Raw genomic sequence first — 16998 nt, 5'->3', positions numbered from 1 at the left:
TACCTCGGAAGTTACAAATATTGAATATGATGAACAACAAGTACAAAGAGGGTTGGAAGGTTTAGAAGCTAAATGAATTGAAGAAAATAATGTTTCGTTGAAAGCCGACAAATTGGGAATGTTATAGCATGTACTTTTAGGATGAGACCAGGGTGTTTTACATTATAAGGAGATTATGTTACGAGTTATGTTATTCGTGTAATAGTCGTGTGTTATGTTTTGAAGTCAAGCGAGTGGTGGAACAAAAGTCGATGAAAGTCATCACAAGTTGCGTTCATAAGTTTTACTGAAACTTTGGGTCAAATGTAACTGCGATTTTCTCCCAATATACTTAGAGTTATGGGGTTTTCCACCCATAAAATTAAATATCTATGAATCTACTTTCCAACGCATTAAACTGTTTGTCAATACGATATCGGAGTAGAGAGATATGGGCATTTTTGCGAGACTGTGCAGACTGTCACCTACTTGCTTAAACGAAAATCCAAAACTGGGCCAGTTCGGGTCGTTCAAAGAGGCCTTTTTAAAGGCCTATCCCCTTCATATATTAGGATTATAATAGGGCAAAATAACCAGACTTAATCTCTGCAAAAATCCTCCCAAAAATTTTTCACAAACCCCAATTGATTTTCTCTCTCTTTCAAGTTCTAATTGGAGGTAAAGCCTAGAGTTTGAAGAACCAAGATAGGAGCTGAGTTATCCCACAAATAAGGTAAGTTTACTGCTCTCTTTCATCCATTCTTTACAGTTGTAGATGCATGGTAAGTTATTCTATATTTGTAAGAACTCACGGGACGGTGATCGGAAGTCGTGAGTTCTAGTTATTCACTTGTAGCGGACTATTTTATGGATTGTTTTGTGGACTGTTTGGTGTTGTTGTTGGGCTGCGTAATTTACTACTGTTTTGTGGAGTTTTGGAGGCGTACGGGTGTGGAGAAACACCACATAAATGCAGGATGTTTGGGCTGGTCGTTCGTCATAACATTTTCGGGGTTGTTGACACTACTACGATGGTCGTTTTGTGTATGAAGAGATTGGGGTGTGTTGGGCTATTTTGTAGTATTATGTGGTGTGCATAAGGTTGGAAAATAATGTATATATGTTGTTATTATTGTTTTTAGGGTTATCTTGAATTTGGAGGAAGTAAGGATTATAGGAAGTAAGGATTATAGGGGAGATGGTGTCCGTTTTAATACAAAATAAGCATGTCGTTCGTTGTGCGATAGCTATACGTTTTATAACTTAATGATAGTATTATTATCGTTGTTGTAGATTAAGGTGAGAAGAGGCGAGTTCAACTTGGTGATTGGAAAGAGTGTGATAAGGTATGTTAAGGCTAAGCCTTCCTTCATTTTGGCATGATCTCGTAGCTACATGTGTTAGTAATAAGACATAAAGAGATGTTCGTATTCATGAATTTATTCACAGTATTCTAGTCTCATAAGTTACAATATTATTCCTTATCGAGACTCTATATTCAATTTAGTATTGTCTTTTTCCAGTCAAGAGAGCAGCAAACCTATATATACAGTATTACAGTATTTTCATTACCATCGAGCTATAATCGATGGGCAGGCCCCTATTGGGCAACCTCTGATCAGATGGTAAGTTATATACCGAGCCTACTGTGGCCGAGCGCCTATGAGTGAGCCCAGCATGGCCGAGATACATAGCCTAGTATGGCCAAGCGCCTATGAGCGAGCCTACTACGGCAGAGCAGTTATATATACCGAGCCTTATAAGGCCGGACAATTATTTTACTTACTATATTGAAGGAGTTGAGTCAGTATCAATATGTAAGTATATCTCTAAATCATCTTTGAATTCTAATTACTTTCAGTTATTATATTATCAGTTCAGTTTCAACTTTCAGTTATGTTATTGCCTTATATACTCAGTACATTATTTTGTACTGACGTCCCTTTTTTGGGGACGCTGCATTTCATGCGTGCAGGTTCAGATAGACAGACGGGTATACCTCCTCAGTAGGTGTTTCCTGAGTTCAGCCTGATTGGTAAGCTCCACGTTCTTTGGAGTTATCGGGTCTAGGTTTTCGTGTACATCTTCTGTATGTATGTATATATGTTATGGGTAGGTCGGGGCCCTGTTCCGGTCATAATATATCCATTAGTAGAGGCTTATAGATATATCTTGTTAGTTAGTGCACTATGTTGGGCTTGTAGGCCTGGTATGTATATTTTGGTGGTTTGTCAGTTGTAGTAGTTATGACGGCCTTGTCGGCCCAACTTTATATTGATGTTTAGTGAGCGCTAGTTTCCATTCAGTTTTATATTTTGCTTCGCAAATTGTCTTGCAAGGTGGCCCCATGGCCAAATTATGACATTATATGTTCAGAGTCTATTAGTCGCAATTTGGTACACTAGGTTAGTTGAGGCACCGAGTGCCAGTCTCGCTCCCAGGTCGGGGCGTGACAAACTTGGTATCAGAGCAGTTTTGTCCTAGGGAGTCTACAAGCCGTGTCTAGTAGGATCTTATTTATAGATGTGTTGTGCATCACATTATATAAGCAGGGAGCTACAATGTATTTAGGAGTTGGTTACCCTTCTTTCAAATCTAAATCGTGCTGTAGAACTGAGTTATAGGAAATTTGAGTTAAACTTACGTGTTGGTGTTTTCATACACAAATGACGGTGACTAGGAAGACTACGGCTAGCCATAGGGGAGATACAACAATAGGTGAGGGGACCAGCAGGGTACCCCTAGTAGATGGGTCCCAGTCTGAGGCCCAAGGCGAGACCCCTACTCAGCCATTACCGGCTCCTCCACCACCTGAGGAGATTCCTAGGGATACCTCACATCCAGTTCCCCCTCCACTTTCACCAGATCAGAACTTGAGGAGTGCGGTGCATTTGTTGACATAATTGGTAGCTACCCAGCAACAAGATAGGGCATCAGCTAGTGGAGGATCTTCTGAGCGGTCTGGGAGTTCAAGGGTCCGAGAGTTTATTGCTTTGAGTCCCCCAGAGTTTACGGGGTCAGATCAGAGGGAGGACCCGCAAGATTTCATAGATCAGCTTCACAAGATCTTTCGGGTTATGCATGCCACAGATAAAGAAGCAGTTGAGCTAGCTGCTTTCGACTCCGAGATATAGCCATCCTTTGGTACGAGGGATGGGAGAGGTCCAGGGCACGTGATGCACCTCCAGCTAGTTGGAAGAATTTTTTAGATGCTTTCCTTGACCAGTACTTACTGCGGGAGATCCGACAAGCTCGGGTCGATCAGTTTCTAGCCCTTAAGCAGGGCAATATGAGTGTTTGAGAGTATAGTCTCTGTTTTGACTCATTAGCCAGATATGCACCATCCATAGTTGCTATTATGCGTGACAGGATCCACAAGTTTATAGCAGGGTTAGCCCCAGAGTTGACTGAGGCATGTGCCACCGCTGCATTGCATGATAATATGGATATCTCCCGGATTCAGGCATTCGCTCAGAATATAGAAAGGGGTAGGCGTCGACAGCAGGGTACAGAGAGGATTGAGCAAGGGCAACGAAGAGGATGAGATTTCCTAGGTCTCAGGAGCAGTCTCAGGGTAGTTATAGGCCCCAGTACTTCGGACGGCACCTAGGCCTCTGCCACCTTAGTTACAGGGTTACAGGTATGACCGCTATACTCAGTCAGGACCAGGTGAGAGCTCATGGGCGTCGGTTTTGCAACGACAACGAGGTTCAAGGCAAACATAGTCATTTCCGACGCGGTGTGACATCTGTGGTAGAGGACACTTGGGCCAATGCCGAGTAGGTTATGATGCTTGTTATACATATGGGCGTCCGGGGTATAGGATGCGAGATTGCCCAAATAGAGATTCTGGGGGTATGGCACAACCAGCAAGTTCAGCGACATGATCATCTATGTCTGTGCATCCTTTTGGGTGCGAGTCTCAATCTTCGGATGGTAGAGGTCGAGGCAGAGGTAGAGGTTCCAGTTCAGGTGTTAATCAGAATCGTATTTAATGCTTTAGCGGGTCGACAGGACCAGGAGTCTTCACCAGACGTTGTGACAGGTATGTTGACCATTTGCTCTCACGATGCTTATGCCTTGATAGACCCAGGATCTACTTTATCACATATTACCCCATTTGTCGCGGTGAAATTTGGTATAGTGCCTGAAATACTAAGTGATCCTTTTGCGGTATCTACACCGGTCGGAGAATCGATTATTGCTAGACGGGTTTACCGAGGTTATACGGTGACAGTTTGTAATCGTCAGACCTCAGCCGACCTAGTTGAGATAGAAATGATGGATTTTGATGCTATCACGGGCATGGATTGGTTGTAAGCTTGCTATGCTATAGTTGATTGCCGAGCAAAGGCAGCCAGATTTCATTTTCCAGGTAAGGCAGTCCTTGAATGGGTAGGTAATACAGCGACACCCAGAGGTAGGTTTATTTCCTATTTGAAGGCGAGGAAAATGATTGCAAAAGGGTGCATTTATCATATTGTGCGAGTTAGAGATGCAGATACTGAGATATCTACAATTCAGTCTATTCCCGTAGTCAAAGAGTATGCAGATGTGTTTCCAGATGAGCTTCCAGGTATTCCTCCAGAGTGAGAGATTGATTTCAGCATCGATTTGCTTCCACGAACTCAACCAATATCCATCACTCCGTATAGAATGGCACCTGCCGGATTAAAGGAGTTGAAGGAGCAGTTAAAAGATTTGCTGGAGAAAGGTTTCATCAGGCCCAGTACCTCACCTTGGGGTGCACCGGTACTCTTTGTGCGGAAGAAAGACGGCTCGTTGAGGATGTATATCGATTATAGGCAGCTGAACAAGGTAACTATTAAGAATAAGTATCCACTTCCAAGGATTGATGACTTGTTTGATCAGTTGCATGGGGCTAGATTCTTTTCAAAGATAGATTTGAGATCGGGATATAACCAGGTCAGAGTTCAGGAGAAAGATATTCCGAAGATAGCCTTCAGGACCCGATATGGCCACTTCGAGTTCCTTGTCATATCCTTCGGGTTGACGAATGCACCCGCCGTATTTATGGACTTGATGAATAGCTTATTTCGGCCATTTTTAGATCTGTTCGTGATAGTATTTATTGATGATATTCTGGTCTATTCAAGTTCAGAGGATGAGCATGTGGACCACTTGCGAGCGGTACTCCAAACCCTCCGTGATCGTAAGTTGTATGCTAAGTTTTCTAAATGTGAGTTCTGGTTGAAGTCTGTAGCATTATTGGGGCATATTGTATCCGATGAAGGTATAAAGGTAGACACTCAGAAGATTGAGGTCGTGAAATCTTGGCCTAGACCTACCACTCCGATAGAGGTTCGTAGTTTTCTAGGCTTAGCAGGATACTACCGGAGGTTCGTAGAGGGTTTTTCTTCCCTTTCGGCACCATTGACGAAGTTGACGCAGAAATCAACTAAGTTTCAGTGGATGGAGGCTTGCGAGCGGAGTTTCCAAGAGATTAAGAACAGGTTGACCTCAGCGCCAGTTCCAACACTTCCAGAGGGTCAGAGGGTTATGTCGTGTATTGTGATACCTCAGGTGTCGGGTTAGGATGTGTCCTGATGAAACATGGGAAGGTAATTGCGTATGCTTCAAGGCAGTTAAGGAAGCACGAGAAGAATTATCCAACCCACGATCTCGAGTTAGCTGCGGTTGTCCATGCACTTAAGATATGGCGGCATTATTTATATGGTGTTCATGTTGATGTATTTACAGATCATAAAAGTCTGCAATATATATTCAAGTAAAAAGAGTTGAATTTGCGATAGAGGCGATGGCTTGAGTTATTGAAAGATTATGATGTTAACATTCTCTACCATCTAGGGAAACCTAATGTTGTAGCAGACACCTTAAGCTGCCGATCTATGGGTAGCTTAGCACATGTAAAGGCCGAGAAAAGACAATTAACTAGAGAGATTCATCAATTGGATTGTTTGGGGGTTCGGTTAGTAGATTCCGACGATGGTGGAGTTGTACTCCAAAACACTGCAAAATCATCTCTCATAGCTGAAGCCAAGGAAAGGCAGTACAAGGACCCAGAGTTGGTCGAGTTGAGAGAGCGAGTTTCGCAGCATAATAATCCATTGTTAGAGCTCAAGGGAGATGTGGTTCTCAAATACAGGGGTCGTTTGTGTGTTCCAGATGTAGCAGGGCTACGAGACAGGATTATGTCAGAGGCACATTATTCGTGGTATTCTATTCATCCTGGGTCGACGAAGATGTATCATGACATTAAGGATGTGTACTGGTGGAACTATATGAAGAAGAACATTGCTGAGTTTGTCGCCCAGTGTCCTAGTTGCTAGCAGGTGAAAATAGAGCATCAGAAGCCCGGAGGGCTAATGCAGACTATAGAGATCCCGACATGGAAATGGGAGGCGATAAACATGGACTTTGTTACAGGTTTACCTTGTTCTCATCGTAAGTTCGATTCTATATGGGTGATAGTCGATAGGCTCACTAAATCAGCTCATTTTCTACCGGTCAGATCTACATATACAACAGAAGATTATGCAAAGTTATATATTAAGGAGATAGTGCGGCTACACGGAGTACCAATATCTATTATATCTGACCGTGGGGCTCAATTTACAGCACATTTTTGGAGGTCATTTCAGAGAGGTCTAGGGACTCAGGTGAATCTAAGCACAGCTTTTCATCCACAGACTGATGGACAAGCCAAGCGCACAATTCAGACGCTCGAGGATATGTTACGAGCATGTGTGTTGGATTTTAAAAGAAGTTGGGATGAACATCTACCTGTTGTCGAGTTTGCATATAATAACAGTTACCACTCCAGTATCCGGATGGCTCCATACGAGACTTTGTATGGGCGTAAGTGCAGATCTCCTATAAGGTGGTTTGATGTTGGAGAATCTGGGTTACATGGGCTAGACCTAGTTAAGCAAGCCGTAAAGAAAGTAAAGCTTATCCAGGAGCGACTGTTGACAGCTCAGAGTCGCCAGAAGTCATATTCTGATATGCGACGATGAGACTTAGAGTTTGAGGTTAATGACTGGGTATTCTTAAAGATATCCCCTATGAAGGGCGTGATGAGGTTTGGCAATAAAGGGAAGCTTAGCCCACGGTATATTGGGCCTTACAGGATTATTCGGAGAGTGGGCCAAGTAGCTTATGAGTTAGAATTGCCCTCAGAATTGGAGTCAGTCCATCCAGTTTTTCACGTATCTATGCTACGGAAGTGCATTGGCGATCCTACAAGAGTGGTGTCCACAGATGATGTACAGATTACAGAGGACTTATCATACAAGAAAATTCCAGTTGCCATCTTAGACCGACAAATTCGCAAGCTACGAAATAATGAGGTAGCCTCCGTGAAGGTTTTATGGAGAAGCAATAATGTGAAAGAGATGACATGGGAAGTGGAGGAAGAAATGAAGTATAAATACCCCCACCTATTTCAAACTGAAGATATGGCTCGAGATGGGATGCTACAGCACAACTCTATTCAGGCTAGTAGGTCATTAGGTAAGCTCTTATTTTCTAACTTTCAGTATTTATGATTTACGACTCTTTGAGGCAAAGTGTTGTTATTTATAGACATTGGCCATGTGTGGCATTCATAGTATGTTTTCTGGCTGCATGCAAGTTGGTTATAGTCTAGTGTACGGAGAAAACTCTGGCAAATTTTTTCCAAAGTCTCTAAAAGTAAACATTTGAGGACGAATGTTCCCAAGGGGGGAATGATGTTACACCCTATATTTTTTTACGTAAAACTGCGTTGAGCGAACTAATGTAGGACAAAAAAATGAGATCATCTTTGAAAATATATAAAGCAAGTTAATCATGTTACCTCGGAAGTTACAAATATTGAATATCATGAACAACAAGTACAAAGAGGGTTGGAAGGTTTAGAATCTAAAGGAATTGAAGAAAATAATGTTTCGTCGAAAGCCAACAAATTGAGAATGTTATAGCATGTACTTTTGGGATGAGACCAGGGTGTTTTACATGATAAGGAGGTTATGTTACGATTTATGTTATTCGTATGATAGTCGTGTGTTATGTTTTGAAGTCAAGCGAGTGGTGGAACAAAAGTCGATGAAAGTCATCACAAGTTACGTTCATAATTTTTACTGAAACTTTGGGTAAAATGTAACTGCAATTTTCTCTCAATATACTTAGAGTTATGGAGTGTTCCACCCATCAAATTAAAGATCTATGAGTCTAATTTCTAAAGCATTAAATTGTTTGTCAATACAATATCAGAGTAGAGAGATATGGGTATATTTACGAGATTGCGCAGACTGTCACCTACTTGCATAAATGAGAATCCAAAACTGGGCCAGTTCGGGTCGTTCAAATAGGCCTTTTTAAAGGCCTATCCCCTTCATATATTAGGATGTTAATAGGGCAAAATAACCAGACTTAATCTCTGCAAAAATCCTCCCAACAATTTCCCACAAACCCCAATTGATTTTCTCTCCCTTTCAAGTTCTAATTGGAGGTAAAACTTAGAGTTTGAAGAACCAAGATAGGAGCTGAGTTATCCCACAAATAAAGTAAGTTTACTGCTCTCTTTCATCCATTATTTACAGTTGTAGATTCATGGTAAGTTGTTCTATATTTTTAAGAACTCACGGGACGGTGATCGGAAGCCGTGAGATCTAGTTATTCACTTGTAGCGGACTGTTTTATGGATTGTTTTGTGGACTATTTGGTGTTGCTGTTGGACTGCGTAATTTACTACTGTTTTGTGGAGTTTTGGAGGAGGAAGGGTGTGGAGAAACACCACATAAATGCAGGATGTTGGGCTGGTCGTTCGTCGTAACATTTTCGGGGTTGTTGATACTACTACGGTGGTCGTTTTGTGTGAAGAGATTGGGGTGTGTTGGGCTGTTTTGTAGTATTGTGTGGTGTACATAAGGTTGGAAAATTAAATATATATGTTTTTATTATTGTTTTTGGTGTTATCTTGAATTTGGAGGAAGTAAGGATTATAGGGGAGATGGTGTCCGTTTTAATACAAAATAAGCATATCGTTCGTTGTGCGATAGCTATACGTTTCATAACTTAATGATAGTATTATTATCGTTGTTGTAGATTAAGGTGAGAAGAGGCGAGTTCAACTTGGTGATTGGAAAGAGTGTGATAAGGTATGTTAAGGCTAAGCCTTCATTTTGGCATGATCTCGTAGCTACATGTGTTAGTAATGAGACATAAAGAGAAGTTCGTATTCATGAATTTATTCACATTATTCTAGTCTCATAAATTACAATATTATTCCTTATCGAGACTCTAAATTCAATTTAGTATTATCTTCTTCCAGTAAAGAGAGCAGCAAGCCTATATATACAGTATTACAGTATTTTCATTACCATCGAGCTATAATCGATGGGCAGGCCCCTATTGGGCAACCTCTGATCAGATGGTAAGTTATATACCGAGCCTACTGTGGTCGAGCGCCTATGAGCGAGCCCAGCATGGCTGAGATACATAGCCTAGTATGGCCGAGCGCCTATGAGCGAGCCTACTACGGCAAAGCAGTTATATATACCGAGCCTTATAAGGCCGGACAATTATTTTACTTACTATATTGAAGGAGTTGAGTCAGTATCAACAGGTAAGTATATCTCCAGATCATATTTGACTCCTAATTACTTTCAATTATTATATTATCAGTTCAGTTTCAACTTTCAGTTATTTTATTGCCTTATATACTCGGTACATTATTTTGTACTGACGTCCCTTTTCTGGGGATGTTGCATTTCATGCGTGCAAGTTCAGATAGACAGACGGGTAGACCTCCTCAGTAGGTGTTTCCAGAGTTGAGCCTGATCGGTAAGCTCCACGTCCTTCGGAGTTATCGGGTCTAGGTTTTCGTGTACATCTTCTGTATGTATGTATAAATATTATGGGTAGGTCGGGGCCCTGTTCCGATCACAATATATCCATCAGTAGAGGCTTGTAGACATATCCTGTCAGTTAGTGCACTATGTTGGGCTTGTAGGCCTGGTATGTATATTTTGGTGGTTTGTCAGTTGTAGTAGTTATGACGGCCTTGTCGGCCCAACTTTATATTGATGTTTAGTCAGCGCTAGTTTCCATTCAGTTTTATATTTTGCTTCACAAATTGTCTTTCAAGGTGGCCCCATGGCCAAATTATGACATTATATGTTTAGAGTCCCTTAGTCGCAATTTGGTACACCAGGTTAGTTAAGGCACCGGGTGCCAGTCTCGCTCCCAGGTCGGGGCGTGACAGTACTTGACATAAATTACCTCCCAAACCATTGATCTCCACCAAAGGGTTCATTAATATTCAATATATCTCTAGAATTCCGAGCAATTATTTCGATCATTTGACACTTAGCCATAAGTGTTTCATCCCATATTATCAATTTTGTTTTTCTTATAAATTTAGCACAATTGTTCTGCTTTGATATATTTGTGATGGTTATTTAAGTTGTTTGAAGAGGTATATCTAATCTAAAGTGGGTGGCCTCATAATAAAATCATTGTTGGTATATCACTTGCTATTATTGCTAATAATGTCATGCCGCTTGATATGATATTTGCAAATAATGCATGACATAGAAATATTATTTCGATTCCGTCGGAGGCATCTACAAAGAATAATCATGTTATAGCAGAGTCGACTCTTTATAATATAGTCTTGAAAGCTTGTTCTTGTTTAGGATTTAGCTTTGATTGTGCTTTCTCAGATACTGGTATAACATTTTGATTCTTAATAATATGCTAACCTTTTTACTTTGTGTTCTAACGCTCTTTTTATGGAATAAATTTATGTACCCTAATATGTTTTTTAACTTGAATAAGAATTTTACTCATATGATAAATTTAAAAAATAATTGAATTGGATTCTCTTGCTAAATAATTAATTAAAAGATTTAATTATTTGGTTTAAATATAAAAATTAATTTATTCTATGTTGATTCATATCTTAATATTAGTTATTCTCTTGTTTTGAATATTTAATCTTAATTATACTTTTATCCACCATAAATTTTATTTTCAAAGAGTAAAAGATTGATATAATATTTCACTTTAAATCTTTATGCCAGTAGAATCATTAGTGGTATTGACTCTAACCAACCATTTTTTTTCTCTTTCTCACACATTTATATTCTTAAATATTTTTTTAGTTGTTGTCTAATAATTGAGTATTTTTTTTATTATTACACAAAAAATGATAAAAAATATTATTTGAGTAGGAAAATAGTTCAAATATAATATAAAAATATATTATCGCAAGGCTTTTTTCTCTCTCAATTTTATCTCTTTATGCAATTTTTAATATTACTTATATATTTTTTGATATTGGACATTATGAAGTAGTAATGTATTGCCAATATGGAGGATTCTTATTAAGTTAATTTAATTAAACCTTCCTACATATTTTTTTAATGAGAATTTAATAGATAAAATTAATTTTAAAATCTTAAATATTAAAAATTAGCATAGAAGGTATTGTAATCCAAAAAATAGTTAATTGCAGTTATGTCCCTTCCCTACGAGTTCTTCCGTTTAATATTTTAGGGCTATTTTGGTATATTAATATTGTATTTATGTTTGTATAATAATATAGTCTCTCCTATTTTCTAAATTAATTTGGACAATATAATACATTCTCAAATTAAATTAGTAATAGGACATTATAATACATTTTCAAATTAAATTAGTAATAGAAATTTTTAAGAAGTATATCCTAAAAGTAATAGGATTACATGAATAAAGATATTTACTTGTTCAATTTTATATGAATTAGACAGCCCGAAAATAATTATACTAATAGGATTCCTAAAAGTAATCATGTAGGATTCCTGATATGTAGTATTATATCCTAAATCTAATAGGATTATAAGGCTAATATCTAGAATTCCGGTTATGTCCGTTTATTATGAGTTATTATGCTTAATATTATAAGGTTATTTTTATAAACCGATTTTGTATTCATGCTTTTATAAGGGTCTGATTTGCCCCTCTACTATCATAATTAGGCCTTAGATAGATAGATAGATAGATAGATAGATAGATAGAGATAGATCGGATAAGGATCTGATTTGCCCCTCTACTATCATAATTAGGCCTTATTTACCCTATGTTTAAATTTTCTATCAAAAATATCCTTACCGTTATACATTAGGTTCATATTTACCCCTTACACGTTAAAACGGGTTACATTTGTCCTTCGTTATACTTTAGGATCATATTTACCCCTCTACTCTTCAAAAAAGGTTACATTTGCCCTTCGTTATACTTTCTTGACATATTTATCCTTACAATTATACTTTAGGATCATATTTGCCTCTCATCCGTTAGATCGCCATGTCCCACCTTTGTTTTCCTACATGGCGCCTATGTAGATTTCTTTTTCTTCCAATTTAAATATGGTCACCTATGTAGATCATCATGTCCCACCTTTGTTTAGATTGTCGTTGCCGTTTAGACAATGTATTGGGCTCAACAGATTTAGGCTTGTAATAACGTATTTTGGTGAAAACAAAAAGTGATGAAGCGAAACAAAATACACCGTTGCCTATACTAATAGAAAATCTAATATGTTCCTAAAGGTATTAGGTATATATGATAACGTGTAGTATTATATATCTATACTCGAAAATAATTATACTAATAGAATTCCTAAAGGTAATTATATAGGATTCCTAATGTGTAGTATTATGTCCTAAAACTAATAGGATTACAAGACTAATGTCTAGAATTCCAATTATGTCCTTTTATTGTGAGTTATTATGCTTAATATTAAAAGGTTATTTTTATAATCCAATATTTAATTCATGCTTTTATAATAATATAGATAGATAGATAATTATGTATAATTAGTGTATAATCAATGTATATGGATCAGAATTATATACGTGTAATTCATCAAGGGCCCAAAAAGAATCTAATTCACTTTTGATGGGCCTTCTCTTTTTGTTGGGCCAACTGGACAATAAAACAACAAGGCTTAGAAAAGACATCAGCCTCCAAACGAGCCCAGAAGCCGAATCAAAAGAAGAACGTGTGGATAAGATGGGATATACCAAAATTTCTCCAGCTTCTGCTGAAGTGAGAGTGAGAAGAAATACAGAGAAAGAGCCATGGCCGGAGTTTGCTTATCTTCTTCTTCTTCTTGTTGTTGGAACTTGACTTCAAAATTCAGTACCCTTTCTCTCAATGGACCCCACCCAAACGCTGCTGCATTGAAGCCCCTCAGCTTCTCTGCCAACACTTCCCTCAGTCTCTTCTCCAAAGGTAACTCACTTCATTTACTAATTTACTAATTTCACAATGGTTGGAATAATTTAGAGCTTTATGGCCCCAGTGATTATTTTCTTTCAATTTTGCAGGGAGTGTATCGCTGACTTCGGTGAAAATGCCGTTTCGTCGTTCAATCGTTTGCGAAGCGGCTCCAACGAAGAAAGCGGATTCAGCAGCGAAAAGGGCAAGACAAGCTGAAAAGAGGCGGCTTTACAACAAGGCTAAAAAATCTGAGGTCAAGACTCGGATGAAGACGGTTAGTTCCTTTCCCTAATTACTTTTGGCTTTAATTTATGTTTGGTACTCCATCCGTCCCAATTTAGGGGCAAACTGTTCTTTTTAGTCCCAAAAAGAATAACATCTTTCTAATTCTAACTTTAAACTTTACATAATTATCAGTTAATGATATGACTTATAGCCACGTGAATGTCTATAACAGACCACAAGTTTTCAAGAAAATTTCTTTCTTAAATTCCGTGTCTATTCAAACTATGATACATAAAATGGGACATCAATAGTGATTTGTTTGAATTGTCAACTATTTTGTTTTCTGGTAATTTTTCTGTTGTACTATTTACTTTTCTCCATTAAATTTTCGTTGTTCTGTAGTGTGGTTTTTATCGTGCAATTGATATTTCTGTTTTGGTGTTTATCTTTTTAGTTTCACTTGTAGTGTCAAGATAGGCTAGGTAAAGGGCCCCTCTTTGCTTCTCAGTTTGGTTGAAGTTGATCTAAAGATTTGAATGTGTTTTGTAGATAATTAAAGAAACATTTAAAGGGAGTAAAAATTATGTGCAGAACAGCTCTATCATAAAGCCACATAAGTGGTCACCCGCTCTCCCTTCCACATACTTGTGGAAGCTGGAAACATCGTACTTTTACTAAAAGTAAGAGTCAGAATTATGTTACAACAAGATATTGACAGACAACTGTCTGAGTCACTTTTTCTTTGACAAGAAAAAATTGTTCTCTTGATCCTCCTAACATAAGAGGAAGAGCTATACGTCAAAAATTATGCATATAAAAGAACAAGAAGGAAAAAGTCCCCAATTTCATGTGAACAGGCCCTACAAAATGATGTTAGCATTGAGATTTTATTTTAGCTTTGAGGTTTGTTTATTTATCCTTCTATAATTACTGATAAATTTTATTGAAGGATGGAAAGCAGTAAGCTAGTTCATCAAAAAAATTGTTTAATCTTATTTGAGTGCATGTTTAACATTTTTTAACTCCCATCTTTTGATACGTCTTATGTGATACACCAAGTCCTATTGAATTGTATCAAGCAGCACGGGCAAGAGTGAGTGGATGAGTGGGGGGTAGTCCATTTGTTAATCTGATTCCTTGCTTTGGATCTTTAAGGTCTTAGTAACCATTTTGCCTGTCGCGCAGCATGAATCACTATCTTGCCAAAACCGTTAAAATTATGCTGCTGATGGGTTATTGGTCCTTGATCCAAAAAAGCAAAAGTTGGGGTCAATATTTAACTTTAGAGAATAATCTGAATTTAAATTTCAATAAAACAGTAAGGCAATACAGATTAGACATTTTTGTGCTAAGTGCTCTTGTATACTTGTCCGCTGTTGGATAGCAGTTTTCCAGTACAAGAAATATGACTTTTACATATATCAAAATTATTACCTCTTGCACTGGCTCTCTGCTCTTAGAAATATTTCTTAAATATTTTAAGGTGAAGGTTAAAATCTTGAGCAAAAGACCATCTTCCTTTCATGAGTGTTTTACTGTCAGAGTACTATCTTCAGTAGTATGCGAGGTCAAGGTGTCTAATTTCATGAATGTCACTTTGAAAGTTAGGTAACTGTTTTATAAATTTTCCACGTTTTGTCCAATATATTAGGATAGCTAGAGTGGAACCTTTTTTTTGTATTGTTTCACCTGTGAAGACTAGTGGTGTGCCTCGATTTGCACTTGAGTGTCGTGATTTCGTAGTCAGCATGGCTTCAAACTCCAGCGTTTGTGGCTGAGTCATAGCTTCAACTGTTTAGGTCAAGTTGGAGGCTATTAGAGCTCCTGTAGTCAGCATTGCTTCAAACTCCAGCGTTTGTGGCTGATTCATAGCTTCAACTGTTTAGGTCAAGTTCTCCCTTATGGAGTCAGGAAACTCGTTTCCTTTTGTTTTCCTTTTGGTCACCTTTTTTCCCCATTTTCAGAATCCCAGAAGAAAATTATAATGTTCTCCGAGGTCATGGATATTTGGAATATGAAGATGGTTTGTCATCAGGATTCTGTCCTTTGCTCCCTCCATCTCTATGTCTATATGGTGCAGTAGATACTAGGTGATCCCAGAGTCGATATGACTGAACAAATTCAAGATTTGTGGCTTGACAAAAACGCTGTATCACTTATAGTTTTTAAGATAAAAAGATGTAAGAAGCTATCTTGATATGTCCTATGTGTCCTTGCACCGTCAATCAGGGACTATAATAGGCGAAAAAGGGTTCAACAAGTTGTTTCTCTCTGAACTGAAACTCAAACTGGAACCAAAGTCTGGTTCTACTTGACTGATTTGTGGAGATCTAAGCGGTAATTTAGAGTGATTCGCTTCGCTTTTCTGATTGATATATAAAATAATAGAATTAGGAAATCCTTTATTTAACAAACTAAGTGAGAAGAATAAGGTATCCTGAGAAGTTTGATAAAAATGAAGCCATTGCTAAATAAAGTAATGCTATTAAGATCCATAAATCTGTCCTTTATAAAAAAGATCCATGAATCTGTTTTGAGTTCATTTCTAATGTCATTCTTTTGAAAAAAATAGTGTTCTCAGTTTTGTGCCACGAAACTAATAATTCGAGAAAGATAAAGTAAACATTTTCCAGCAACGCTGACAAACACAGAGAGAAAAAGATATAGCTGAAGCAGGCTTCTTTATCCCAGCATATGGAAGTTAACCTTAGTTCATTTCTAGGTTTTGGAAGCATTGGACACATTGAAGAAGAAAACCGATGCACAGTCAGAGGAAGTTCTTTCTGTTGAAAAGTTGATTGCGGAGGCATATTCAGCAATCGATAAAGCAGTCAAAGCTGGGACACTTCACAGGAACACTGGAGCAAGAAGAAAATCTCGGCTTGCTAGAAGAAAGAAAGCAGTTGCGATACATCATGGCTGGTATGTGCCTGCTCCAGTCGCTGAACCTGATCTTGTAGCCACAGCTTGATGTCATCCAAATTTTCGATATTGAATGTAAAGCAGTGGCAGATTTTGGAGAATTCAGCTTCCTAGAATATGATCAGATTATTCCATTTTTGATATTGTATATGACCTTGTTGTGCAATCAATTTCTCCTTTTCTTTTGCTCTTCAGTTAAATTGTGTTTACCTTCATTTTGTTTCTTGAACATTTTGGCGTTAATTAGAATATTGATTTGAGACGCACTTTCAAATGGACATTTTCTTGGAATGTTAAACTATACTGATAGTGTAAAAAATTTACACACGGTTAGAGTGTATAACTTAAATCCTACCAACAATTACTGGCTTCTTTTCATTTTTTTAAATTTTTTTTTGCAATGAACTTTTTTCTTCTTCGAAAGCAATGTACTTGTTAATCATCTTGGGAGAAAAACCCACGAAAATGTTCTAGCTGCTTCTTTCAGTGAGGAAATTGATATTAAACGTTTAACATCTGTTACATTTTAAACACAGTTCAACCGTTTTCTAAAGCAAAATTTAGAATTCAATACAATGAACGGTATTATTAGGTTTAGACGAATAGAAAATGATATTTAAACCTGTTTTTCGTTTATTACTT

General features: G+C 37.9%; 1 protein-coding gene across 1 annotated transcript; it reads left to right on the top strand.

Moving 5' to 3' along the window:
- The first annotated feature begins 13000 nt into the window (after positions 1 to 13000).
- Positions 13001 to 16550, top strand: LOC142172131 (small ribosomal subunit protein bS20c-like). The gene is made up of 3 exons (XM_075235909.1): positions 13001 to 13221; positions 13317 to 13483; positions 16157 to 16550. Exons 1-3 carry the CDS (start codon positions 13068 to 13070, stop codon positions 16403 to 16405), a joined length of 570 nt encoding a protein of 189 aa, XP_075092010.1. The 5' UTR covers positions 13001 to 13067; the 3' UTR covers positions 16406 to 16550.
- Positions 16551 to 16998: the final 448 nt, after the last annotated feature.

This window comes from Nicotiana tabacum, chromosome 2 (genome assembly GCF_000715075.1).
Source record: "Nicotiana tabacum cultivar K326 chromosome 2, ASM71507v2, whole genome shotgun sequence".
In the NCBI taxonomy this organism is placed as follows: Eukaryota; Viridiplantae; Streptophyta; class Magnoliopsida; order Solanales; family Solanaceae; genus Nicotiana; species Nicotiana tabacum.
Note: the sequence above shows the minus strand (reverse complement) of the source record. Positions and strands in the feature narration are given on the sequence as shown.

Bases quoted from the DNA above. Each gene is read 5' to 3' on its own strand.
- LOC142172131 (XM_075235909.1), top strand. From the start codon at position 13,068: ATGGCCGGAGTTTGCTTATCTTCTTCTTCTTCTTGTTGTTGGAACTTG. The intron at 13,222-13,316 runs GTAACTCACTTC...TCAATTTTGCAG, and splicing joins CCTCAGTCTCTTCTCCAAAG to GGAGTGTATCGCTGACTTCG. The intron at 13,484-16,156 runs GTTAGTTCCTTT...GTTCATTTCTAG, and splicing joins TCAAGACTCGGATGAAGACG to GTTTTGGAAGCATTGGACAC.